The 27,946-nt window shown below is 42.1% G+C and overlaps 1 protein-coding gene across 3 annotated transcripts; it reads left to right on the top strand.

Annotated features, from left to right (window-relative positions):
- On the top strand, nucleotides 1–24,054 carry LOC119721862 (troponin T, cardiac muscle isoforms-like). 3 transcript variants are annotated; one of them, XM_038191809.1, is made up of 12 exons: nucleotides 1–122; nucleotides 2,011–2,069; nucleotides 13,438–13,468; nucleotides 14,373–14,489; nucleotides 15,813–15,998; nucleotides 17,041–17,137; nucleotides 17,995–18,113; nucleotides 18,926–18,972; nucleotides 19,685–19,711; nucleotides 20,680–20,719; nucleotides 21,236–21,358; nucleotides 22,914–24,054. In XM_038191809.1, exons 2-12 carry the CDS (start codon nucleotides 2,053–2,055, stop codon nucleotides 22,950–22,952), a joined length of 843 nt encoding a protein of 280 aa, XP_038047737.1. In that variant the 5' UTR covers nucleotides 1–122; nucleotides 2,011–2,052; the 3' UTR covers nucleotides 22,953–24,054. The 3 variants fall into 3 exon arrangements, with proteins under 3 accessions (XP_038047737.1, XP_038047732.1, XP_038047743.1); XM_038191804.1 differs by having other exon boundaries at nucleotides 1–127; XM_038191815.1 differs by having other exon boundaries at nucleotides 1–127; nucleotides 22,432–23,033.
- The last annotated feature ends 3,892 nt before the right edge of the window (nucleotides 24,055–27,946 follow it).

The following is a 27,946-nucleotide window of genomic DNA, read 5'->3' as shown; positions in this document are numbered from 1 at the left end:
AGGAATGTGGAAAATGTGTGGAGGACGATAATGAGGCAAATGGTTTCAGTGTGTTGGCTCGCTGTCTGACTGTCTTAAGATTTGAGTTGGAGTTCAAGGGAATATCGACCAAGGAGTATCGAGTAAGGTAAATTAATCCTTTCTTTAATTCTGTGTGTAGGCCTAATCAACTTTCTAACCATTTAGAAAAAGAAATAGTAATTTTCTTTCAGTAAATCAAAAATGTCCGTCGAACGCACTATTGTGCTGCTCCAGTATGATTTCTAAACAAGAAATCACAAGAACCACAGTTTCAGTTGTGAAATCCCATTTGCTCCTTGAAGTTCTTTCTTCAAATTGTTTGCTTTACTTAAACATTCCTTGTATGCTTTATTCAGTTTTGAATGCCCTTTATAGAGTTAAATATATCAAATTTAGGATTTCGTGAATTGTAAAAATGCACCGGTCATGCTAAATCCGTCAGCTTCAACATTTGTCCCCGTATGAATTAAAACAATATGAAATTCATGTACATATCGTTTATTCGTTATGTTCCTTTATTTGAACGCAGACTCAGTCTACTCGGATAGTTTACTTAGTGTTTCGGATGTTATGATGTTTCTTCCGCGTGTATGCGTACTGTTATTATTTACATGTCAGTCAACTTAAAGTCGGCCATTCACAGGAAAAGAAATGACCAACAGCAATCTTTCAAGCTATTTTATTCATCTGATTACCTGCAATTAAATACAAAAACTTCACTCGAGGCATCAAGAGATTTGTTGGATTCATTTCATACAAAAATTAGAATTATTATAAGCACAGTTCGGTATGATCACCCCTGTGGAATTTCAACGGCCCGTTTCCGCGCAGCGCAACACTGCTGCCCAAATATGGAGCGCTGTTGCAAGTGAACGGGCGCTCAGCTGTCGTTCGTGTAAGTGCATGGCCCACACGTTTAAAGAACTTTGGGTTATTCAGTTATTTTGCAGGAATAAAAAATGATACCGTCTGTAATATAATGACTTATCAGAAGGAAATTTGGGCCGGTTGATGTATGTTATGTTGAACATTCGATTTAGGGCCAGGGCTCACATAATACCATATAGGTCAAAAAATCATGTTTAGCATCCTGCTTTTTTGAAAAAAAGGGAGGAGGCCCTTTTTTTTACCTTCCCAAATGGCCGCCCGATCGGGCTATTTTTCAAGATGGCCGCCAGCTTTTTGTTTTTTAATGGCAGCCATTTGGACTCAGGAATGACATACCAGCTTTATGGGCTAGATGCAACAGGCAAAGAGGTCAAAATGATGTCACTGTTTAAAATTCATCATTTTTTCCGTGAAAAAAAAGAGGAAAAAAAACGAAGGAGGCGGCCTCCAAAAAGGAACGGGCGGGGACGTTAAACATGTTTTTTTTATTTGACCTTACAATAAAGCATCAAAACGTCACAATCGGAAAGCATTAAATAGTCTGATTTCTCTATTTATTTAAAAACAGCTGTAGTTTTTCAAGTGACTATAAAGGGATCCTATACGTCCGATTTCATGGTGCTGCCGATCAGCCGATAAAATTGAAATCGATAATTAAAACTTTCAATCGCTCTCGGCAAAACTCAGTCGAACATAGGCCCCTGCATACATCACTTGGGCAGTGGTAATCTGGATGCTAAGCCAAACAACTTCTGCTCAGCAAAATTGTGTGCTGATTGAAGCGTCGCTGAGTTTCAAATAATTCACATCATAGATTATTATGCGCGGTACATAGCACTGATACATGTTGATCAGCTGCAAGTGAATGAAAGAGTAATGACGAAAAAATGGCAATGACGAAAAAATGGCAATGACCTAAAATGATGACCTAAAATGGTAATGACCTAAAAATGGTAATGACCTAAATGGTAATGACCTAAAATGGCAATGGATTCGAATAAAAAGAAGAAGATGATATTATAATAAAAGATTGCTTTTTAATTTCATGTTTCTAAAATTTATTGTTGAAAGTGTTTTCTTTTTTCCTTTTTTTCCAAACAGATTTTCGTTCCCTACTCGTGGTAAGAGCGGAAGCGATTCATCATGGCGGCGCCAGAAGGGTAAGACGTCATTTTGTTCATATCATTTTTTCCCTTCGTGTAAGTTCACAATGACATTCGCCAGAGGGCGGTATAGGATTTGACATTCATTTGTCTCCACCGCCTATATACCGTGTAATGTGTTCCTTCAAATATATTTTTCCTGCATCTCTAATTATTCAGGACTCACCTTAACAAGCTTTCTAGCTTTTTTGGACGACATCGACAATTTCATGTCTTATCTTATTCATCACTGATAAAGTCCCTTCGAATGTTCATATTGTACAAAATGTGTTGATGTTTTTCCAACTTCAGATTCTATAAAAATTAAATCAACAGCTAGATTTTATTAAGTTTTTCCGGATCGCGTATCTTTTTTTAAGCACACATCGTATTAACCAATCACATCACGCACTCTAACATTTATCACGCTGTGTGGATGGAAGAAAATAGGTTCTCGTAGTGTTTTCCCGTCAATGAAATTTATCCAAACCAACAAAAATATTTGATGAAAATGGACATGGGTTCGAACCAAGATCCATAGTTCATTCTACCACCATGATTCCACTATCAACTAGGCCACTGTGGCAGCTCGACGAAAGCCGTTCTTTAAAATGTGTGTACATGCATGGCCGAGTGATGATGATGATGATTTTTGTCCTTCGCATCGTTGACGGACTTGATGCACATTGTGTGGTTAGTGAATGAAATAAAATGACATGCATGGTGACGGAGCTCAAACAAAACTACCAAAAACGCGTTTCAGTGAACAAAATCAAGACAAAGTTGTTTCTATATATACAGTCATGAACAACCAGTGGCGTAGACACCGCCCCCCCCCCCCCATGAAACCTTGTCACCCCCCCAGTCGCCCCCCCCCCCCACTGAGATTTTGAGTGTCTAAACAAATTATCATTGATCTACATGACGCCCCCCCCCCATGAAATGTTCCAGCCCCCAGCGCCCCCCCCCCCCTCCCCCCACTGAAAAATTCCTGGCTACGCCACTGTGAACAACATACGTTTTCCTGCAATTATCAATCCTAGTAAAGCTAAGTAAACTGCCCGGCATTCGTTCTGAATTACGGAACAATTTTAAATTTGATACAGAAAAGCGAAAAGATACTGCTGCTAAAGTTGGTAATCTTGGCAGTCCGAGTTTCGTGGTTTTTATCATTCCAGATCCAAGACGCTGTGATCGATTCCCCAATATTCCCTCGTTGATGTGTTATCTGAATCGATTCCTAGCTCGATCTGATCGAGTCCATCCTTTTATTCGATTACCGACTTACTAAACAGTCTAGTGTATCAACTTAGGTTGATCCATCCCTTTCGTTAGTGACTTCGTCATAATACGCGTGCGCACCACTGATTACTCGCCAGTGGCGTAGCCATGGGGGGGGGGCGTGGGGGGGGGGTGGGGGGGGGGCGACAGCCCCCCCCCCCCCCATGAAACCTTGTCGCCCCCAGTCGCCCCCCCCCCCCACTGAGATTTTGAATTTCTAAATTTTTTTATCATTGATCTACATGACGCCCCCCATGAATGTTCCAACCCCCCAAGCGCCCCCCCACCCCCCCCCCCCCCCCCCCCCCCCCCACTGAAAATTTCCTGGCTACGCCACTGTTACTAGTACCCATGGATAAACACTCATCAAGTTGCGTTAACTTCCGGTTCCAATATTTCAAATGCTACTTATTATGCAGTGGGCGTGATTTAAACTGATGGTCACACTAACGTACCGGATAGAGCTATCAATTTTAATCGTACTAACGCGTTATAATACGTCTTGGCCAAGACTACTAATATGGATGCATGCCGCTAAATCCCACGAGCACTGTTCACCACTGCATGGGGTCAGGGGGGACAAATCTCGGGCTGTGCTCGGTGTAGAACTGGGAGAACCATTTGCGATGGCGGGCTGTTGAGCTGTCCTCCTTCACGTAGGGCGGGTTGGCATTGTAGGTCTTGTTAGCCCAGACCATGATATCGCCCTGCAACTGATAGTGGATGAAACACACACCAAAGAACAAATCAGAACCAAACATTAATAAAATACAGAACGTAGTGCCATTAAACCTCTGGAAAAAAAACACTGAAATTATTATATGCTTTTTGTCTTTGTCAGTTTAATACCCACTGCACCGAGTTGAAAAACCATTGCTTCATATTCTATTTCCAACAAACTATCACTGCCGAATCATTTTTGCTCCAACTTGTTTACTCAGAGGTACTAGCCTAGACAGCGATTTATAAAACAGACGTGAAACATTTTACCCATTCCTATTGGTCGAGAACCCGTCACGCGCGCCAATTTCCATATAAGGAGATTTTTAGCACTACGCGCGCAAGGTGCATACCATGGACATGTACATGGGCAGAGGGTTGTTCAGAAAACATGAGGCGAAATTGTTAAACAAATCGTTGAAATTTGTGAATGTTTCACGTGTTTTGACTTTTTAATCTGGTGGCCGATAATGTCCCTCGCCTTCGGCTCGAGCCATTATCAACGACCAGGCCCCTAGCCGGTTTTAAGCGTACTTGTTTAAACCGGCCAAGCACGTATATATTCCCGTAGTAAAATGGCCACAAATTCCATAACAATTGCGCAATTACCCAAAGAGTTGCAATACAGGATATCATATCAAGGAGTTTGCACAGTATTCTACAGATGCAGGTGCAGAACCAGAGCGCCTGAATTATGCTATATGGTGGACGCAATCATGAAGGAGGGCGCTATTGTTACATTCAGTAAAACACTGTGTACATGTCAATTAAATTCGATATCTTTCTTTACAAATCTTTGTTCTTGGAGTGGTCACATGACGGACGGTGACTTCGCTTATAACAGCCAATGGGCTCTCCCGATTTTTAAATGGAGATCAGTGTTGCAATTACAGGTTGGTTTAGTGGTACTTTCCTCGCCTTCCACCGCTGTGACCCGGGTTCGAATCCCTCCTGGGTCAATATGTGGATTGGGTTTTCAATCCCTACCTGATTCCGTGGGTTTTCCCCAAAATGTCTTCTGGGCTTTTCCTCCCACCTCTAAAACTGTAATTTCTTCTCATTGTCTTCTCTCTAAGTTGGTTTGATGTTTCCCCTGGGATGCTTTACCGACTATAAAGATACAGATACAGATACCCGAATTTACCCAATCTAAATAGCGCCCTCTTACTGTGTCCGCCACATCCAAAAACTAAAAAGGCTTTATATTGGCACCCAATGTTGCTTAGAAATTCACTTACTCCGAGAAAGGAGAAATACATTTGTAGCTTGTTGAAGAGGGCGTACTTGAATCCACGTGTCATGAATTTGGTGAAGATGACCTTCTGTCTGAGCGGCTGGACGGGTGTGGCGACCACAATTATGACGCCCGCCTTGGAGTAAACGTAAGACATGCCAGGCCCGTGCTGTGTTGTAAAATACAGGCATTACGATTACATGTACTACATTGACAATTTAAAAAAAAAAAAAGGTAGGTTAATGAATCGGGAGGCTTGCAGTAACACCATGTGAATGATATCTCTTTGTGAGTTGAGTGGTTCAGAGAAGAACCAGTTGGTTTAACTCGACGTTTCGAACAGTATGCTCTGTTCGTCATCAGGCGAGGGTGTTATCAAGAAAACAGCTTGGTATATCCATTGTACTCTAGACAAACACCAGCCCCACTGCCAAGAACCACATGTTTGTGTAATATCGTTTAGCAACATGTTTCGGGCGAATAAAAAACGTGAACGTAAACGCGAAAAGTGGATGACGCAAACAGTGGCCCGCCAGCCTCATCCTCCGTTCCCTGACCTTGGCAGATACTCTGGGCAGGGTGTCGTAGGGCTGGATGTTGGGCACGTGGTCTTCCCAACTGACGTTGAGTGTCATCCGTAGCATTCGTGTGTAGACGCCGTCCAGTGCTCTCTCGTGCTTAGCTGTTAGCGTCCACGACTTGGCTCCACACAAAAGTACAGACTCAACTGTAGCCACGAAAAGATGTCTCTTAATGTCGTCGGTGAGACCAGCTTTCCATACTCGACTCAAACCATGAAGGGCCTTCCACGCTATAAAAGCTGTCCTCGCTCTCAATTCGCGCTCAGTCGATCAATATGAGGGCGCCGGGGTATTTCAGCTCTTCCCCGTCCTCACCACAGCTCTTCCCTGTCGGGGTATTTCAACTCCTGAACTACCTCTAGGATAGCGCCATCTCGGGGATAGCACCATCTCGGGACTCAGTGATTACCAGTATCTGACTTGATGATACTGTCCTCCAAGTTAAACGCCATCACCTTGGTCTTCTTCGAGTTGAGCTGTAGCTCTACTCGGCAGCAGTGGAGCTCTAAAGCTGCAACCACTTTTCGTGCTTGGTCCGCCGTGTCGGAGAGGAGCCGATGTCGTCAGCAAAGTCCAGGTCAGTGATCACCACTGCTGGTACTCTCCGACTCCGTCCGGCGCCTGGCGAGCGTGAAGCCCAGACTGCGCGCCTCGGCGCTAAGTCCAACACGAGCATGAACAAGAAGGGCGCTAGTGTGTCCCCCTGCAGAACTCCGGCCAGTATTTCGAAGAGGTCCGCGGTACCGTCTGGTATGGCGAGCCAAAGTAACAATATGTAGCATTAGCAAAGTCTTAAAACAATTTAAAGATATCTGTAAAGATATATCTCAATATTTAGAAATATCTCTAAATTGTTAGAGATATATGTAAATGATTTAGAGATATCTCAAAAAGATTTAGAGATATCTTCAAATGATTATTAAGATATCTCTAACTCTTTTAGAGATATATTTAAATCATTTAAAGATATCATTGAATACATTAAAGATATTGTCGATAGCACTAAGTTGTTTTAAAGACTTTGATATATAAATGTTACTTTGGCTCGCCATATTCTGGCGTGACCACCTTTGCCATCGTCTTACTGCAGCCTGTCAGGATGCCATCACCACCTTCTCTGGGCCGGACACCATACGCGCGAAGGATCTCGATGAGCTTGCCTCGGTGCAAAGTGTCGAATGCGTTTTTGAAATTAATGAAATGATGACACAGCGACAGGTTCTTCTCCTTCACTCTTTCCAGCATTCGCTGCAGGGCAATGATCTGCCCGACTGTGGTTTGCTTCGGGCGGAAGCTGTTCTGCGAGTCTCGCAGGAGTGGATCAAGCACAGGGCGAATGCGATTCAAGGTCATACGGTTGTATGTCTTCATGAGAAGCGAGGACAAACTGATCCCCCGGTAGTGGTCAGGCTTCGAGAGTTCGCCCCTCTTGGGTACCAGCACGATGTTGAAAGTAACCCACTCCTCAGGTGGTTCCCCGGACTTGTATAGGCTTTGTTTATGAGCGTCAGTACTGTGTCGTCTATTGTGGGGCATACTTGAGTAGCTCTGGTATAAACCCGTCCTCACCACAACTCTTCCCTGTCTTGGTGTTCGACTTGGCCTTCTGGTACTCCTCCAAGGTGAAAGGACCCTCACCTTGTAGGACGTGCAGCTAAACATCCCTATTCAACCATCGTGTCAACAATTAAGGCTGTTCTAGTCAGCAGGCTCAAGTGATGGCTTTTGCAGCTATAACTCCCTAATTGATAGACAGCACATTTTAGCGTAGTCCTGGTCAAAGGCTTGATTTTGCTTTTTTATTCCCCACAACTTGTCCGTGATGAGCGAGATCGCTGTCAACAAGATGAATGCATTTGATTCATGTTGTTGATAGAGACCTCCACCGCCGCGGCAACTTAATTGTGTTTGCTACGGGACTGGCTGCAAAAAAGTCTTGGACAAAGACTATCAAAATCAATGTTTGCGTAGATTGGACCGTATTCCATATTCAAACGTGTACTGTATTTTACCGTGGAACGTGTGTGTCTACAAAAATAAACAACAACAACGAGCGAGGGGGGAAGAAGAGGGGCGAGAGGAGAGAGGCGAAGTTCCCTACCTGCTCGACTCGTACGTCGATTGTCCCGCTTGAAAACACGGGGTTTGAAGAGTTGTTGGTGATTGTGGTCTGGCTGATGCTCACGTGTTGCTGCGTCGGATGAGGATCCCACGTGCCCGTGTACAACTTGTCATATATTTGCCTGGAAGTGCGAAACAACGGGAGAGGGCGCATGCCTATTTAGTTTAGAGCGAAAGAGGGCGGTGTACTTGAACGAGGCCATTTTGGAGCACAAACAGACGTGCAAGCAAGGTTCTTGGCGTAATTTTACATGAGGCTATTACTAAAAAAAATACGGCCTATTTAGACACACAGTGTAACTGAAAAATTGAGGCCAAATTTAAGCCATACGAAGCTAATTTGTTTCTAACTTGAGTCTTAATTGCAATTTCCCGATGTAAGGATCAGTTGTTTAAACTTGTTTCCCAGCATCCTCTGAAAATGTGTCCTCGCTTGCGGTCGAAACCTTTGTGCAAGGATTAAAATGGTGTCGTAGTGCTTTAAACATGCATCATTATAACGTGCGTGGTCTTGTAGCATTATAATAAAACATGCTAACTGTTGGCCAATAAAAACCACTATAGTCCACTGTGAGTAAGGAGTTTCTTGCAAACAGGACATTTTCTTGTTGGAAATGTCGAAATTGGATTGTTTTTTTTCACAACAGCGCCCTCTCGTGTCGTCTGTTATCAAGCCCCCACCCCCACCTTCAGAAGCAGTTATCATTGTAGGCCAATACTTACGGACCATGCAGATGATTCAAGTGTGAAATGTCTCCGCTATTCTCAACCACATCCTGTGACAAAAGAAGTTGACAGTTATTTCATAGTCCGCGAATTCATGCATGTTTTGAAAGACTGCGTGTCACCTACTCTCACAGGTGTTGATACCGAGAAGTGTTGATGCACAGAAAAATGATGATCAACATGTCATCTTTTATTTTATTTTTGATTTTTGGTGGGTTTACCATTGACTTTTAGAGAAATTCTCAGCAAAAGAAGACAACCCCTAAAACGAGCGAGGTTTCCCAAGGCGGAAAAGTACTTAGCCATCTCGAAAAACGATCCCTCCACAACATGGCTAAATACAGTGTAGCTCCACTTTCGGGCCCAATTGCATCCAAAGTGCTCAGAATTGGAAGCCTCAAGTCTGGGCCTGAGGTACATTGCCGTATCACTTCAATTTCCCAATTCTGTTGCTCTCAGAACTCTGTAATAATTATAGAATAATTTGAGTGTATAACTTTTATTCATGAGTTTGGCAGATGGATTTTTGACATATTTACACGTTTGTACCCACAAGGGAACTTGTGACCTCCAAAATTCGCTGGGGTCAGCACTTCCGTGTACGTGCATACGACCAGTGCGCACGACCCGTGCGCAAGAAATGCACTTAGGCCTACATTGTTTATGGCACGTGACCGACCCACAATGCTTTGTGACGCCTGCGTTTCATTTACAAAGAAATTGTGAAATAGCAGGGGCGAAGAGCGAACTAAGTAAAAATCCGCCACAAACTTTTTTCTAAGTGCTTGCTCAGTTGGAAGACCGAACTGGCCAATACCTGTATGTGCGCCTCAAAGTAGGCCTGGAAGAAGCCACCCCGGCGAAGTTGCCCATCCTTGACACCCTCGATCTCAGGGGGGTACCAGGAAGGTTCTTCCTTTTCGGCATGGTACCATATCATAATCAAGCCGTTGATCTCCAGGGAACGATGCGTGTCAACTTTGACGAAGTCTGGCACTGTGGAGTAAAAACCGAGGCAAACGTGCAGTGTTTTTGTTGGGTTTGGTTTTAACCCTCGACGTTTTAAAATGCTATTCCAAGCACGGTTTCAGGACCGTACTACATTACGTCGTGTCCGTACAACAAGGTCGTATCTCCTAAAATGGGCCGTACGTGAAACACGAGTTTCAGAATGTCAAAAGATAACCCGGATGTACACTCAAAGTCAATGGACGTCGAGATACGACCGTGTTGCACGGAGCGCATTCGCGCGAGATACGACTTTTTTTGCAGAATGGAGTGCACTGACGCGACGATTTTGTAGTACACGTTATAAAAGGGGTCCAAATTCACTCAACAATTTGCTGTCTATAACTTAGGTTGTAAAGTGGTCAGAAGACAGCCGTTGCTTGAGCTTGCTGACTAGTCTTGTTGACAGGATGATCGATTATCCACGCCCCGTGGTTAGGCTGGCTAGACTTACTATAACTTTATATAAGGATGTTACTACACAAATACGCGGTTCTTGTAAGAGGGGCTGGGTTTAGCTAGGTTTTTAGGGTCGAAAAGTCATTTCAATGATATACCTTTCTAATAAGTCGAATTTTGTACAGAAATAATGCAATAATTGTATGTATTTTCAAATTCATTCAACATTACTCAACGTTTAGAAGTCGTTACGGAGATACCAATTTCGAACGCCCGACAGAAAAAAAGAGTGCTATATCGGAATCGTGTTTCGTGACCAAGAGGGTGTGAATGGCTTTTCACTGTTTCCCCGTAAGGTGTTATATCTACTGAGCTGAAACTTCAACAGGTTTCAAACATTCCTGTTTGGAATTTGATAGGTGTTATTATTGGAAAATGAACAAAATGCACGAAAAGCAAAATGATCAAATACGATTTTAAGTCTGTTTGAGTGGATTGAGCCTCCCAACATGGCGCCGTATGGCCTCACCTTTCTCTGCGTATGCTATCTTGACGCATTTGCCGTTGTCCCCACGGTAGGTCCAGCCATGGAAGGGGCACTCGATGCACTCCCCCCGCACCTTGCCGCCTATAGCTAGATTGGCCCCCAGGTGCGGGCAGTAGGCGTCCACAATGTACACCTCCCCACTCTCTCCTCGGAAGACAGCAAGACGCAAACCTGATTGTAAAAAGGACATTAATTTAAATGTTTTTTTGGGATTAAAGGAAGCTACGTGCCATTCACAACACTGCGCCATCTATACGTTACCCCAAAAGAAGCAATTTTCGTCTGGTTCCTTCACCAAACGATTTTGGTTATTTTGACGAATCTTTATAGAGACGTCAGGCAATCGACAAGTCAGGGAACAGGACTTTTGAATCTGTGAATTGAATCTGTAAATAGGGATTTTGTTGAGTGCGATTTAATTTCGTTTGTACGAAAACAGCTACGAGGTTTTTTTTTAACATGGCTTCCAAAGGAATACCTTTTCACTTGCCTTGCAAATCTAAAACGTATACAATGAAAGATTTGTTATATGAAAATGTATCTAATAAGTGCTGACTAAGCTGCTTTTTTCATCAACTACTACTACACAAAGAGAAAATTCAAAAATGGTCGGTGATGTCGTTTTCATATAAGACAAAAATCTTGGTATGATAAATTTATTCACTGTGCTGGAGGTGGAGAACCAACAGTTTATTTTACAATCTAGAAGCCTTATGTAGATAGAAAACCTGTACAGAGCGCCCTCCCGTGGTCCAGTTCACTCCAAACCAAACTTTAAAAAAAATCTGGGAAAAAATTAACATACCCAGCGCATGAACAAACTTCGTCTCCTTCTTGCCGAGTTCCTCGGACCTCAAGACCGCGAACCAGCCGTTCGGGTAGACGGGCGGGATGTTGCCGATCCTCCGCGAGCGTTTCATCTCCTCCACGGCGGTCTCCCGGGTCATGCCCGGCGGTTGCCCCCGCTGGAACATGTACGCGTGCCGTGCCTCGTCCGCGTGATACTCGAACAGGCCGAAGATTCCGCGGTAAACGAGTTTGGCCGCGAGCAACAGACCACACAGCAGGCCGGCTGTAGCCAGGGCTGGCCAAGTCGAGAGCTGGCCTACAGCAGCTACAACTGCAAAATAAATATATAATCACATAGAGCAGTTGCATTCAGCAGCCATCTTTAAGTTGTGTTTTATGTTAATTCATTAACGAGGAAGCCATTTCGATCGTGTTCCCGGAATCTATTTTAAATATTGTAAACTGCTGAAGGGGATGGTGCCAGACTATTTTATGATCGGAATGTCTTCCAAGCCTTACGTTAATTTTTTTTTTTTAAATGTGGCTTAGAATAGTAGGATATGTTTAATTACAAATTTTAAATTATTAATCAGAGCAGACTGGTATTAATTTGTAATGAACATTAATATCATTGCTTTCATTTCTAATCGCAAGTTCCACAAATGAAAAGTTTACCTCGCTTTCAAATTAACATGGCCGACTCGTGAATAAAGTCTATAGGCCTTGTTCTCTTTGTACACGACTGACTGACTGACCGATGTCGCTTGTGATTTAGACTTGCTTAAGTCCCATCCTGGCCCAAATGGATAGACAAGGCAAACGCCAATGAATGTCCTAAAGCCATGCAGTCTATAGTGTACACGGTGAATATATGTAAATTATATGCAAGGGGTCGGATCCCCCGAACTTTTTTGGGGGTAAATATTGATAAAAGTTCGATGGACAATTAAAGGGGAACTTTCAAAAGCATGCGCCAATTAAGGCTCGAAAATGCCTTTAGCACAGAAGTAATAAAAGTTGGATAGATCGTTAAAAGGTAGAATATGAACGTCCACACAATGTACCTTAATTGGCAATTTGCTGGTTTCTTGTAATTACCGCGCGAAGAGATTTTGCTATACCACAAATCGAGCATTTCGATCGCTACATGTCATCATTCCAGTCAAGCCAAGCAAACAGGTTTTTTTCCCCCAACACTTTCCCCCAGGAATGCAAGGCAAACATGGGTTGCCTGTGACCCATAGTACCAGACCTATGAAATGACATAAGTAAAGAATTTGAAACATGAAATTGTGGCGAGATCTTGCTGAATGTACAGCAAAAAGGTGGGCAAATTCTTCACAATATTTGGTCAATGTTTACCCGAATTAACCAGAAATAAGGTCAATTCATATCAATATTGGGCTAATAGTAGAATGCCATGGTTCAGTGGTTACGGAACATGGTGTTTGTGCCCTTGGGCAAGACACTTAACTACAATTGCCTCTCTCCATCCAGGAGTATGTATGGGTACCTGTGAGAGTAGAGGACCTTAATGTGCGCTGATATCGGCTGCGGTGTGGTCTCGTGGCCTGATGAACGGGGGAATAATTGTACTGCGCTTTGAATGAGATTGTTGATACGATGGAAAGCGCTATATAAGCGTTACAATTTATAACATTGCCCCACAGTGTTTTCCCCATCTTTGAACAGTGTTCACCTTTAATTCAAAGCCGACACTAATCACTCGCTTTATCGAAGGTCTTGGCCAAAGTCGCGCCAGTCCGTAAACACGATATAATCTCAACTCATTGTATCTATATATAGCCAAAAGCACACCAACAAAGTCTCTATCATTGACAAGTGGGGGAAACAAGTTCAGGGCTCACGTAGACTGTTAACAAAACTTATATATGTTTATATAAGTGTATCCAGGATATATGTTTATTTTAGATTTCGTGTCTAACAATATATTTGTTGCGTATTTTTTTCTTATTTCAGTGAAGAACCCGACGCTTTGGCTATCATCAAGGTAAAATCAGACCACCTACAAAGAATACTTTCGTAAAGTTTATTAGAAGAATTTGTTTAAGAACACCGATATTATTGCACATATTATTCCAGTATAAATGGGACAGCACTATACAGTGGCATATAACTTATGTTTTTTTCTCCCATAGCCCGTAAACGCTAAACGAAACAATTACCCATATTTTTTCATGTAATATTTCACCGTTGGCTCCCCAGAAAGAAATACTGATGCTACAGAGAATTTGAAACTCTCTAAGTTGGCTTTATTTGATTTCAGTAAGCTGTTTCATTTTGGTTGTAACACCTTTTTAAAGTACAAATTTGTCAATTTCATTCTACTGTGATGTGTAACTATAGGCGATACGTGGGGCACTCCCACAACTAGAGTCCAGTGTTTAGATTATGACCACTCCCATTTCAGCGCCCCTCTGGAAAATGAAGATCCCACAAGTACACCTGTCATACAAATTTGACCCTAGTGATACGCCACTGTAATTATATAATTACAGGCTGGTCATCAAATCTTTCTCAGTAATACAGAATAAGAAACAAAAGCAGACAGCCACGCCCCTTTCCACGCCCCTTTTGGTCTTGACCAATAAGACAAAGAGGGTGGTGACACACTTCATGGCAGGCAATACGGGGGGGGGGGGGGAAGGCATCGAACACTTTGTTTATTGCTCTGTTATAGTCATGCATAATTCATATTCTGTCTAGCGTGTAAGGGTTGTTTATATAAAAAAAAAATGACGTGAAAACTCTTTGTCTAGCCTTTCCTGTTTCTAACCGAATCGTCCAATCAGAGGCTAGTTGAGATGGCAAAGGAAAAAGGGGCGGGATAAAATTATGCATTCAAGCTACTGATTGGCCAACTTGCTCACGTCTCTCTCATTTGGTCCAATCAGGAACAAGCAGAGAAGAGGCGCGAGGAAGTGAACAAAGAGCTCCATGAAGCGCGGGAAGAATATCGCCGCATGAAGGAAGAGAAAGAGAAGGAACTGGAGACCCTTCGCGCCAGGAGAGTAAGTCCTTAAACATCGGTCTATTTTTGAGAAAAAAAAATTGGAGGGCCGACGATGCAAAAAAGGAAAAGCATGCAAGACAATGTCATGTGCTCTTACATGTAATGCCAGTCTAGATTTGGCTGATTGCTAGACGAACGTTTTCCCAAGTTGGGCTGCCAAGTTGAGATGAGCCGTGAAAACAAGTAAATAAATAAACAAACAAACAAACAAACAGAAAGAAAAAGATAAAATAAAACAAGAAATAATGAAATAGACAAACAAACAAACAGCCTAACAAACCCTGACAAACAATCAATCCTACAGCCCAGCGCAACAGCCCAACGAACAAACAAACAGACAAAATTTAACTAAAAAATTCCTGTGTGGAAATTACTTCTGAACGATTTTCTATACTCATAAATAACACTATGATTTGCCACTTTATAAAACAACACCTCCGTAGCGACGGGGCTTTTTTGTAAAGCTCATTTCACCAATTATTAGCCAGCTTGGCAAAATACCATTTCTAGCTTTAGGTTTTTGAAAAAAAATGGGGCTGCTTACCATCCATGACTGCGGAAATGCAAGTTAGATACCAATGGGAAACTTTGGACTACACAATGCGATGCAACCTGCAGTTCAAAATCGTAACAGCGTACTGGCCCACTGTCCCAGATTTGCCAGTTTTAAGTACAACCCCTGAACCTTAATCCTACGTTCAAAGTCTGGTCACATTTTTGGGGTAAATAAAATCTCCATGAGGGTTTTCTAGACCTCGGTTTCGTTCCGGCTACCGATTAGAAAAGCCAGAATAAAACCGTGGTTTAGGAAAATTTCGATGTCGCGCACGGAGAGCATAATAGACTTGTCACAAGTCACTCCGTAAGCGTTTTGACTTCGGCTTTTGTATCCGGTTCGTACATGCGCCGTCATTTCGTCACACATAATTCATCCTCGCAACAAACGAAGTATGGCATTGGTATCAACTAAAAGATGTGTACTGTCCGTGCTATATTACTATCTTCTTTCAATTAGTATTTTTTTCTAGCGATAAAACAAGCTGGATCGGAAATATCGACTTATTTGCGCTCGCCAAGAATATAATTCGTGCTCAGTACAGTAGAATTGAGCTCCTTTCAGAATCGATAATGTAGTGTTTGTTCTCCGTTCTTCAAAACTATTTCATAAAGATAACCGTTGGAAAACCTTAAAATCGGCATTTCATTTTTTGTTTGTTTTTCATCTGGGGGATGTTCCAATGACTTAACCACCCCTGGTCAGAAAGTGATTTACGCCCGTGCTCTTCTATAATAATATTGTCCAATTCTTACCGCTCTTCAGGATGAGCGCCGAAAGCAGCAAGCAGAGGAGCGGAAGATGCTGGAGAAGTTCGCGGAGGAGAGACGGGCCAAGGAGAAGGAGGAGATGCGCAAGAGGAAGGAAATGGCTGACATGAGGAAGAAGGAACGCGAGGCCCGAGTGCGGGCTATGCACGACCCTAATGCGTTCAAGGCGGTTATCATTGAGGTAAATCACGGAGTACCATTTAACAAGCTCGATCGGATTTCGGAAGCTGCAAGCCAACAAATTTGTTTTCACCTTATTTTGACCTTTGACCCCATTGCTGTAGGTCAGATCAAGAGGTTACCATGGACGCTTTTAATGTTTGACCAAGGCCATTATGTTGACAGCGCTAATTTTGTCATTAAAGTTTTTTTTGAAATTTGACCTATTTTGACCATAGACCCCATAGCTGCATGTAGGTCAGATCGAGAGGTCACCATGGACATTTTATATATTTTGATCAAGGCCAACATGTTCACAGCGCTACTTTGTCATTTGAGCTTCTTAAAAATCTGACCTATTTTGACCTTTTACCCCATTACTGTAGGTTACTGTTAGACGAAGAGTTCACCATTGACATGTCTTAATGTTGACCAAGGCCAACAAGGCTTATTTGAAATTTGACGTTATTCTCACCTTGAGCCCATGATGGCCTTTGAACCCAGTTTGGTCATGTGACATATTGGGGCTGGGCTACTGATACTTTTGATAAAGTTTGGTTGAAATCGGTCAAAATAATGTAGGAGCAATATGCAATGTCAACGGCGAACTAAGTTACGTACGGACTAGCGGAGAGACATGATGGTTTGTTGAGCTGCTACCCGCAGCTAAAAATCTGGATAGGCCATTAGCTGTTAGAAGTGAATTCACCGAACTACAATCCTGGCCAAATCTCGCTGGGCCCCTAACCCCCGGCCCTCACTCAATGTTGTCTCTCATTGCGCGGTGTGTGCTAGCTCCATCAGCTGGAGAGAACAACATTGACCGGGGGAGCGGGGAAGTGGGTGACGGTGGCAGGCTCAGGAAGTGTCCCAACCGTGGTTTGGCCGGGATTGTGCTCCAGGCTGACTGACTTGCTGGCTGGTTGGTTGGCTGACGAATGTTCGTGATGAACTGTTGCCCCTTTCCTCTCCCCTTAAAAATTCAGACTGTGTTGTAAAATCGCGTTATAGATAGTCTTGTATTATCCGCATTTCTGATTGTTCGTATCAATTCATATCTTCAGAAAGAGAAGCCGCAGAAAGCCCCGAAGAAATCCAAGGAAGAATTGGCCAGTGAGAAGGAGGAAGCGATGAAGGAGCGCATCCAACCTCTGCACATCGGTACGAAGCATGACACTGTAAAAACCCTCTGGTCATATTGACCCGGATTCCGGGTTCCATTTGGCCTAAACCCTTTTCCGGGTCAAAAATGACACTTTCTGGGTCAAAACTGACACTTTCCGGGTAATTTTGACATACAAAAAACTGTTGGCAAAAAGTGTCATTTTGACCCCGGATTCCGAGTCAATCTGACCAGGGAGTGCCCGGGGACGGGGGATACATAATGCAAGTGTTGTAGTCAAGTACTCAAGACCTTTCCCGAGACCTCACAACAAAAAGGTAGGTCCTTGCACTCTAACAAGTCACAGGGCAAAATTGACACGGAATCCGGGAAAGATTTGAAGAGATTCTTTTCCCGGTCAAAAAGACACTTTTCCGCGTCAAAATGACACTTTTCTGAATCGTATTTCAGGGTCATTTGGCCCAGGACACCTTAACAAAGGTATAATTTTGACCCTTACAAATGTAATTTTGACCCTGAAAAGTATCACTTTGACCTTGAAAAGAATCAGGTCAAATCTGACACTGTACTGTCAAAAGTGTAATAAATTGTCAGATACGAGTCAAGTAAAAAGTAAACGAGGACTAAAGACTCACAGCCATTTGGCTTTGAACATGGAAAACAGTATTAAAGGTTTCAAGTTGGATTTAAAATAAACACTATTGGACAATTTCGATCTCAAAAAATTGTCTAGCGAGATATCACGAGACCCTGACTCCGAAAACAATAATGAATTTTACTTGAGTTGAATGATGACTCCAAAATAGAAGAGTAGCCCAACGGCCCGGTATCGGACATTATTGTTTTAGTTTATTATGAGGGTAAGTTTTCAACTTTTTTATTTAATTTTTTTTAGGAGCAAGCACAGCAGAGGATAAGATCCGGGAGATTGCTCGCAACCTCCTGCAGCGTCTTCAGGCCATGTACACGGAGATCTTCGACATGAAAGTGCGCCGCAAACGTCAAGAGTATGACGTAAGTAGAAAAAAAACTTCTTTGGCACAAAATCGCACGTCATGGCGTTTTGGAGATATGTGGAACCCAGACAATATTATTTTCAGATTGAATTGGCCCTTCTGGAATAAGTCATAAGCCCCGCCCACCTCTGGCTTGTGTGCATTTCTCACAATGCTTGTGACAGAGTTTGATCAAACTACCGTGGTCACCTGACCAAAAGTCGTGATCTAATTGGTCAATGCACACTGTTTGATTGGCACGAAAGAAGGGTCCATTCGTGGGTCGTAGGTTCAAATCCCACTCAAGTCAAATTCTTTATTCAAACCTAAAATGATTGATAGTAATATAACTAGTCAGTTTCCGATCGTAGTTGATTTGCTTGTAAAATTATTATTTGATATAACACAAATAACGATTGTTTATGAGTGCAATGGTAGTAAGTTTTTGTTATGAGTTGACAGATAGAATGTTCCATTCCGCGAGGCGAATCAAGTGAAATGGAACATTCCATATTCTTTCCATTGCATAAATGTGAAACATTCATTATTTGTGTCATCCAACATGCCTGGCGTGTTTACATTTTAAAGTCCTACCCCCGCAGCAACCTTTGACCTTAGTTTTCTCAGAATGCTAGGCGAATGTACCGCAGCGTTGGAATAGGCTCAATGTGTGGCTTCCCCGACTGTAAACCCCGTGTATACACGGGGAAGCTAATCGAACGCACCCACACACGACGACGACTTGGGCGTGCTTTGCGTTCGTTCAGCAATTTATATTACAATATTCAATCCCTCATTTGCATAATATCAATATTCATTCTCCCCTCCCAGCACAAGGAGCTGCTCCAGCGCATTAAGGATCTGACGAAGGTTAAGGAGTGAGTAGGCCTATCAATTTAACAAACAAATTATAATGAAACTAATTACAAAACGAAGCAAAACAAAACGAGATACTCAAAATTGAAAATTAATTTCATTTCATGCAAATGGAATACACACATTTAATCAGAGATTATGCACAAATTAAAAAAAAAAGTTGAAGGGCACATTTAATAATTGTTGACTGTTGTGATGTGGGATATGATGTTTTGAACACTCGAGGGTGCTATGCGCCCGAGGGTGTTCAAAACGTCATTTCCCACATCACAGCAGTCAACAATATTATTGTTGTGTTATACCTCTGTCTTGGACTTCTTTAAAAGAGTTTGATGTAAAAATCACGAAAACAACAGCAGTAAACACAACAATCATGACAATCGAACACCAACTCACATGCATGTCGCGTGCTCGAAACAGCTGATCGTCTGCTAGTTCGCTGCTCCCACTCACGTGTGAAAACATGGTGAAAATAGCGCGGGTACCAACGATACAAGCGTTTCACACCGTACGTACAAAGTCACATCACACTCCCTGTGGACCCCACAGGGAGTGTGCCATGACTTTTATTAACTTAATTAACGCGTGATCGTTCTAGGCCAATGAAAAACAGTATTAAAGACAGAGGTATAACAGTATATTTTAGTGAACAGCAATGCATTTACGACGAGGTTACTTCTGATTCTCATTTTTGTTTTAATTTTCCCCCAACAGGCCGGTCGCCGCCGAGTCAGCTGGCACGTACGTATCACGGCGACCATGACATTGGCGATGACGAGGACGCACCTTGTCAATGACGATGACACTGTGATGTGACACAACAGACCTTTATTTTGCTGCATTTACATTTTGTGTCCGGTCAGAGCGAAGAATCATATAGACCAATTCCATCACGAAGGCCCCCTTCAATGGCGAAGTTCAGATAACCCGTCACGGGAAGTGGCTTTGTAAAATAGCATGTACAATAGTTTCTCCATTGAAGGGGGCCTCGTGAATGCAGTGATCAATCAGATCATAGGGCGTCAATCGCTTCTCAAAAGTGTGTGTGGGGAACATACCTCGATCAGAACTAATGCGAGCGCGAAGCGCAAAGCCCTTCCGGCGTTGGGTTCATTCGGGGCCCGCTTAAGGGCCCGGGATTTTTTTTTTTTTTTTTGGATTCTAGACGATCTCTGGTGCAATCTGAGGCAATTTCTGACCACTTGAACCAATTTTTTGAGCAAAAGATCATCATTTAAACATCATTCCCGAGTTTGGAGTCATTAAATCAGCTATTCTGAGCTATAGAATCAAATACAGGCTACAATTTTATTCGGGGACGAAAAAAGTGGGGGGGGGGGGAAATCGTCTGTACATACCAATTTCAACCAAAAACAATCGTATGTCGAAAACACTGAATTTCCAACAAAAAGTTTATTTGAATTTGTTCGACGAGAAGAAGTTTGATTATTCTTCGGAACAATCATTTGTGGGCAGCCAAAAAAAAAAAAATTAAAGGACTGGAACAGTGGCTGAATTCTTTTAGAAAGCAAATGATAATCGATGTTGCCACCACCAAAACTCAATATACTCAATAGCTAATGATTTTCTGTGCCACAAAACAATTTTGAATTTGATAGAAAAGGCATGCGTGAGGGCATCACTGACTTGCCTTGAACAACAAAATGAGCATGTTAAAAATGGTTTGTTTTTATTGTCTTTTTTTCCAGCGTGCACAAATTTAAGGCGGGTGGAGTGTTCAAACCCCAGGTAATTAAATTAAAGATAATTTAAATAAAATAAAATAAATAAATAAGTTAAAGTGAATAAAATTGACGAATAATACTGGTTGTGTGTTATTGACCTTATCCGTCAGAGACAGACTACGATGAATTTCACAAGAGGTAGGTATAACACCACACCAGAAATTTGCTCCTAATTTGCCGAGGGAAGGGGACTGTTGAGCGCTCATAAAACCGGTTTAACCCACAAAAGTCTGGTCCGAAGTCGACAGACCTCGGATCATTATGCCTCTAGACATGAGATTGTCCGCAAGCAAGTGTTATAGTTTTCCCAAAAGTCATCTTCACAGAGATTACATCGGGAAAATATGAATCGTGAATGAAAGGCTCTCAAGATAACTGCGCTGGTGATTTACCAATGAATAATTTTATTCATTTGTATGCGTCTGTAGAAGCATAAATAAATTGTCAGACGCATTGTCATTTTATTTTTAATTAATTCGTTTTAATTTAACCTTTTAAAAACAATGGTCCTTGCCCATAGGATGAGCACGAACAGAACAAGTCCAAAATGGACAGGGAGAAAGAGGCCGGTTCCATTATTTCGTCCGGGGGTGTGGCAGGCCGGATGGGAATGTTCGGTGGGAGCAGCGCGAAGAAAGCCCCCGTGAGTATATTTCCAGATTCTGTATTAACATAAAACTCTGCACAATGTCAACTCTTCATAGCAATAGTTTCTAATTCAAGCACGGCAGTATATCGTACCCGTTTTTTAGCTAATCTTTGTCAAAGCGCATAAAGCAGTAACGATTAGATTTGCTTTCTGGCAAAGCTAAACTGTTGATACTTGAATTGTCCTAGCATGGATTTAGCAAGCAGCAGTAGCTGATAAGATCTGAGTGGAGAACAAATTGAATTTGATGACCCTGGATGACCCATAGTACGCCCTCTCTTGTCCCAAAACAGCCAATCCCACTGAAGCCGCAGTATATAAAAGCATGCAGTTTTGAAAATATAGATTAACAGTACCACATTTAATAGCCACTTCGAGATATGGCGAATACAAAAGAGGGCGCTATTTGGTTTGGGTAAATACCAGAGGAATTGACCCAAACTTGACTTAATAGCGCCTTCTGTAGTGCCCTCCATAATCTCGAAATGGAAAATGTCCGAAACCATACTACCTTTTATTAAATTAAACAACCTAGGTTTACGATGCAATAATGGTAGAAGATGCATGAAAGGCTGTTTACATTATAAATAAGTCACTGAACTTAATTCATAAATTATTGATTCCGTTTGTTGGCTAAAAAAATGGGAACATGTCGAACATGACCCGGGACTGCAATGTCAAACTGGAATGTCAAACATGACCCGGATTCCGGGTCTGGAAAGTCAAACATGACCCAGATTCCGGGTCTGAAATGTCAAATATGATCCGGATTTCGGGTCTGGAATGTCAAATAATTCGGGGTCTGGAATTTCAAACAACACCCGGATTCCGGGTCTGGAATGTCAAACATGACCCGGATTCCGTGTATGGAATGTCAAACATACCCGGATTCCGGGTATGGAATGTCAAACATGACCCAGATTTCGGGTATGGAATGTCAAACATGACCCGGATTCCGGGTCAAATCCGACTCAGTACTTTAAAGAGTGTAGCCTTTGCCAGCGAAAAAAGGCTGTTAGCTTAACAAGCATGTAACCACTCCGCCTGTATTGTTCCATCCCCTGCAGGGCGACGAAGGCTAACACAGATTTTGTAAAAATAATAAATGGCCGGACAGTGAACGCCGGCGAGCCAGAAAGCACGTTGAGAGACTACGGAGTGAAGAACATTGGCGTCAAAATTTGTTTGCATTTTTGTCTCTCAGTGTTTTGATTAGTGCCTGCTGATCGATCTGCATGACATACCAAGTTACTAAATAGAGTCTAGACTACCCCAAATACAGTAGTTTTTTAACGATAGGTAATTATTTATTGAGTTGGAAACGAGATTTTACTGTGTATCGAATTATGATTGTGGAAAAAGACTTAAAATCAAAGTATTACCTTTGTAAACTATATGCCATTAAGCTCTTCCATACTAAAGTGCGATTGCATGCGAGTTTAAGTTTTTGCATTATAGCACTTTCTATTTTCCACTGCACAATTTCTGTTGACTGTTGATTTTCGCCCACCCCACTGCCCCCACTCGTTCAATTTATCCATTGTTGCAGGGCTTGGAACGAGGTCCCACCATTGACCTGACCAAGTAGCCCAGGTCAGCTCAGCATCCACCAATAGGCGGGCTTGGATTGTGTGCCACGTGATGCCGCTTTCATCCAATTAACGCACGATTTTCAGGTCCTCTTGGCAACTTCTGCCAGTGCCGGTTGACAACCTAAAACCTTGGGCCTTTCAATACCTAAGCCAGACAGTGGCCTCAAAAAGACGTCTTGGTATCTATTACAGTTGACGGCGCCAGACTGCATTTTCCTTTCCCCGTAAGTGCAGTTTCGTCTGCTATAAAGCAATTCTTATTGGACAATTTTGCCCACGTGACGCACTCCCTTGCCTGCGCATGCTGTGTAGGCCTATACTATAGGATTATGTGAGATTCTTGATGAATTACATGCTGTAGCGTACGTTTTCAGCTTTTCATTTTTGTGGCTCATATTGCATCGCATTATATAGAAAAAAGAGGTGCACCATAGCATTTAGACTAGATTTCACACATTTTTGATAGGTAAAATATAGAGTGAGCATAATAACGGTTTGCCATTTGGTTTTTAGATCAATCCTTATTCAATGCCCGTTGTCAAACTTCCTAAGTTAATTTAAGAAAGCCATTGTTGTTTGTTTCGAATCGAGGGATGGTATTTTCGCAGATGGTATAAAAGTAAAGTAGCCAGTTATTCGTGTGTCAGCAAACTTTAACCACTAATGAAATAAAGTAAGTGTTGAAAAAAGGAAAACGTTTTTTGACACTTTACACCAGAATGTTAAGCTTTTCAAAAGGCATCGCGCTTGTAATGGTAGGTCTATAGGCTATTTCTTGTGAAACAGGTTGAAATGGTGTTGAACTTTGTCAGGGGCAATATTCACGTTCTCTTTGGCCATTTTGACACAATGGAACACCTGCAGGCCCTGTTTGAATGACATGTCACATTACATATCGTCACCGACGCCACGAAGGAACACCCAAGTCCACTCAATCAGTGTTACTTCGTGAAAACCGTAATGACAAAAACAATTCACGAAGTAACACATGTAGTGTGCCCGCGCACATCGGAAACTGGCGCGAACGATTTTCGTAGAAACACTATTTGGATAAAAACGTTTTAAAACGTTTGACAGGAATCCGTATTCTTGAAGGATTACAGACATTTTAATACAAAGCCTTTAAACTGGTGCAATAAAGATGAGTGTTACCGTACTTCGTGAAAACGAATATGACCGAGTCGGCGCACAGTGTGCATGAGTGTTACTGTGTGAAAACGAAAATCACTCGGTTCTGTAAAATACGCGCGCGTAGCGCGAACTCAAGACCACTTGAGTGTTACTTCGTGGTGTCGCTGACGAGATGTTACATCCAGGATACTTGTGAGTATATAAGACGCCCAAATAGTTGTCTAAATCCTAGATGGCATTTTTGGATCTTTTTGAGAAGCGAGTTCAAGTATCAGAACAGTGGTAGTGATGTCCTCGGTCTCGGTATACATGTACTCTGAAGAAAAAAAACCGCCATGGTCAGATTGACCCGGAATCTGGGTCGTATTTGGCCTGACACTCTTCAGGGTTGAAATTGACACTTAGACGGGTCAGAAAGACACTTTTGCCAACGTTTTTGGGTCGAAATTACCAGGGCAAATAATTCACTTAAGTGTCATTTTGACCCGGAAAATTGTCCATATTGATTCTGAAAGGTGTCAGGCCAAATAGAACGCGACTTCCGGGTCCATCTGATCAGAGATGGAGTGAAGGTGAGCGAGTAGGGGCCTGCCGTGGGGCCCTGGTAAGGGTCTTGGAAGGCGCACGATGGAGAATAGAAAAGTGGGTTGGTGGAAGTGTTGCTCGTTGTTCTTTTTATGAAGATTTAAAAGGAAGACATAAAATCCCCACCAATAGAAAAAAGCATTGCCTCGTGTCTATCATTCTTTCGTGATCATGTCGTTTGTTTATTGGGAGGTCAGAAAATGTTCCATATTTCAAACCTCTTCCCCAGGGCTTACTTTATTTCCAACCTCGTTTTCAATAGTACGCCCTGGATAGGAAACTTTCTTCCTGTATCCTGATTCGATACTGCTAGTAATGGATATATATCGTGTAGTTGGTGTTGTTATTTCCAACGTGCATTATACGTGTTTCACGATTATAGTAATTATAACGTCCTCAAAAATACTACATGTACTTTCCTTTCCAATTTTCTCACATTAAAATGAAATGGATACTGCATATTGGCGGGATAAGATTGTAAGATTTTAACTTCGAAAACAATCGTGTATACGTAACTCACAGCGCGACGAATCGATTCTGTTTTTACCCCAGACGACGCATGCAAAAACAAACGCTAACGTAACGCACAAGCAGGCACCAGACTATTCTTCATTTGCATACGTGTTCAAATTTTTGCACAATTCATGCAAATGATCCAATGGACCTTTATCATGCTGCCACCATTTCAATCATGTTCCCTGTATCCATTAACAGTACTGAATGATAATGTTTTTGTGCAAAAAGGATCCAGACTGTTTTTCCTTTAAGCCTCGCTTTGGTTACGTAAATTTGAATGGGGAAAAAATCAAGATAGCCGCAACATGATAAAGGTCTATACTAGGGTGAGAGAGCAGGTAGTGGTGGGCGCGTACTGCTCGACACCCTGGGGACGAGGTTGGCCACATTTATGTCATATCATTCACAGAAGAGCACTAACCACATCATGTGTTTTTTTTTAAAGGAGGCATGGGTTATGAATGGATTCAGCGTGTTTCAATCCAGCTCCATGTTCACTGATATCTGTATGACTGTTTGCACTGGAGACACGTTTGAGGTGCGCGCTTTTTTATTCCGCAGTGATGCGCATGCGTAGACCTGCTGCGCATTTATAGCTATTGAACTAAATAATCAAACACCTCAAAGATGGCTGCTGAGTGCAAAGGGTCTATACTGACTGAAAACTGTGTAGAGTTCACAGGCTGAAGTAACAAGAGCGCCATGTTGGGGCCAAAAAAGGCACGTCGTGCATGCGTTCTACGCCTGTTTGTATGAAGTGAAAAAATCACACGTCGATGTTTTGTCTAAATGTAGCACACTCCATAGTATCAGTCATCATCAAATTGCCATGTATGGTTAGGTTCAAACTGCAAGCTTAATTTTAAAGGAGTTTAATTTGAACGCAAACAGCTCAGTCTCCAGTCTCCAGTGCTTATCAGGCACTTTTGTTTTTGATGACAGAAACACGATTACGTCAACAGTTTTTTTTATTATTATTTTGCCATAGCAAAAAATAAAATTCCGAAAAAAATCGGCAAATTGACTGATCGTTGTGAATAATAATAATAATAATAATGTTGGGTATTTATAAAGCGCACGTATCCACCAGGTACTGGCGCTCACGGCGCTACATCATTATTACCCCTGCCTACACATTTCACGATTTCTTAATATGACAGCACTGAGCCAGACGGAATAATTCCACGGGGTGTCTAATACCAGTGCGATCTGCAATCCAAGTAAGCTGTTGGATAATGGTTCGGTAGGTTGGTTTAGGGATTGAATAAATGCAAATCATCCTGCTTTTGAGATCGTCTTTTCTCCTGCTTTTCCGACTGTATTCTGAAGGCTACGTACGCAGCTACACAACACGATGAAGCTTGGTCCTTGATTTTGTGAATCATAGTAGCGCCGATAACGATCTTTGTTTCTTCTCTATTGTGCTGTCATTTTCGACATGGCTGCATTTGCCATGGCAACGTCACTCCGAGCCGAACTGAGAGGAAATACAATTTTCCAAACAAAAGCCTTTTAATTTTGGCGCTGGGCGAATATTTTCCGCCAATGGTTTTTTTACAGAAAAGGTTGCCATGGTTTTGCGTGCGTATTTTGGCAACTCGCCTTTTGTAATCGTAATCAGATATTAAACCGTAGGTGTGTGAGGAGACCACCATAATTTTTATCAGGTACTTCGAAGCCGTCTTTGGTTGGGCGTGTTTGTGTAATCCATCCTTTTTCATCAGTATAAATCCTCGCATAATTATACAGATATTTTTTATGGTGGTCCATTTTCAATTTCCCGTCAAAATGAGAGGAATTCTCGGGCCCCTGGCTTTGTTGCTTGCTGCCATATTTGCTTCACCAGAGGGTAAGTTGTAAGTTTGTAAGACTAAAAAATATGTAAGTATTAAACAAAATATAAGTTTTCCCGGCTATTTTAAAACATTTTTCTAACCAATTCACCAACTCTAACATTCAATTTCGTCCGAGAAAAAAATCACACGCTTTCAACAAAACCAATTCAGTCATTTACCATTCAATTTCAAAGTTTGGTCACCCTCTTTAGTCACCGGGTCGAGAATATTCCTCATTACAGATCAGATAAGCTGTTGCCGAATGGCAGTATTCAGAGATGGAATTCGTCTTAAATCAGTTAGACGAATTAGATTTCTGAACAACAAGGTTTGGCGTAGACGAGACGAACTCGAATATTCCGGACGAAAACGTATGCTCATTGTATGAATTTGCTTGAACTGATTTTGATGTTGTCTGACAAAAGACGAAATTAAACATAGGAAGTGCACTAAATCGATGTTGATGGACGAATTTGAATATTAGAAACGGTGAATTCGATTGATAAACGTTTTAAAATAGCTGGAAAAACCTCCACTATATCATTTTTTTATCCCCTGCAAATTCTTTGTGCATCTTGGGGAGACATTTGTTTTTGCAGAAATGTTTATTTGTGGACCAACTACAACAAACAAAATAATTGGTGTATTTTTCTGAATTTGCAACATTCAAAGACCATATGTACATGACAAAAATATACTTGGAAAGTTACGATGAGTGGTTTTTTTTAATTTGCCATAACTCTTTATAGGCCTAATGACCTCTAATTTTTAAAATATTTTCTTGAGAGGCCTCCAAAAAACTTTGAAGGACCGTTGTAAGCAGTGGCGTAGCCAGGAATTTTTCAGTGGGGGGGGGGGGGGGGGGGGCGCTTGGGGGGCTGGAACATTTCATGGGGGGGGGGGGGGCTCATGTAGGGGCGTCA

Source organism: Patiria miniata, unplaced genomic scaffold (assembly GCF_015706575.1).
Source record: "Patiria miniata isolate m_02_andy unplaced genomic scaffold, ASM1570657v1 HiC_scaffold_1, whole genome shotgun sequence".
Lineage (NCBI taxonomy): Eukaryota > Metazoa > Echinodermata > Asteroidea > Valvatida > Asterinidae > Patiria > Patiria miniata.
Note: the sequence above shows the minus strand (reverse complement) of the source record. Positions and strands in the feature narration are given on the sequence as shown.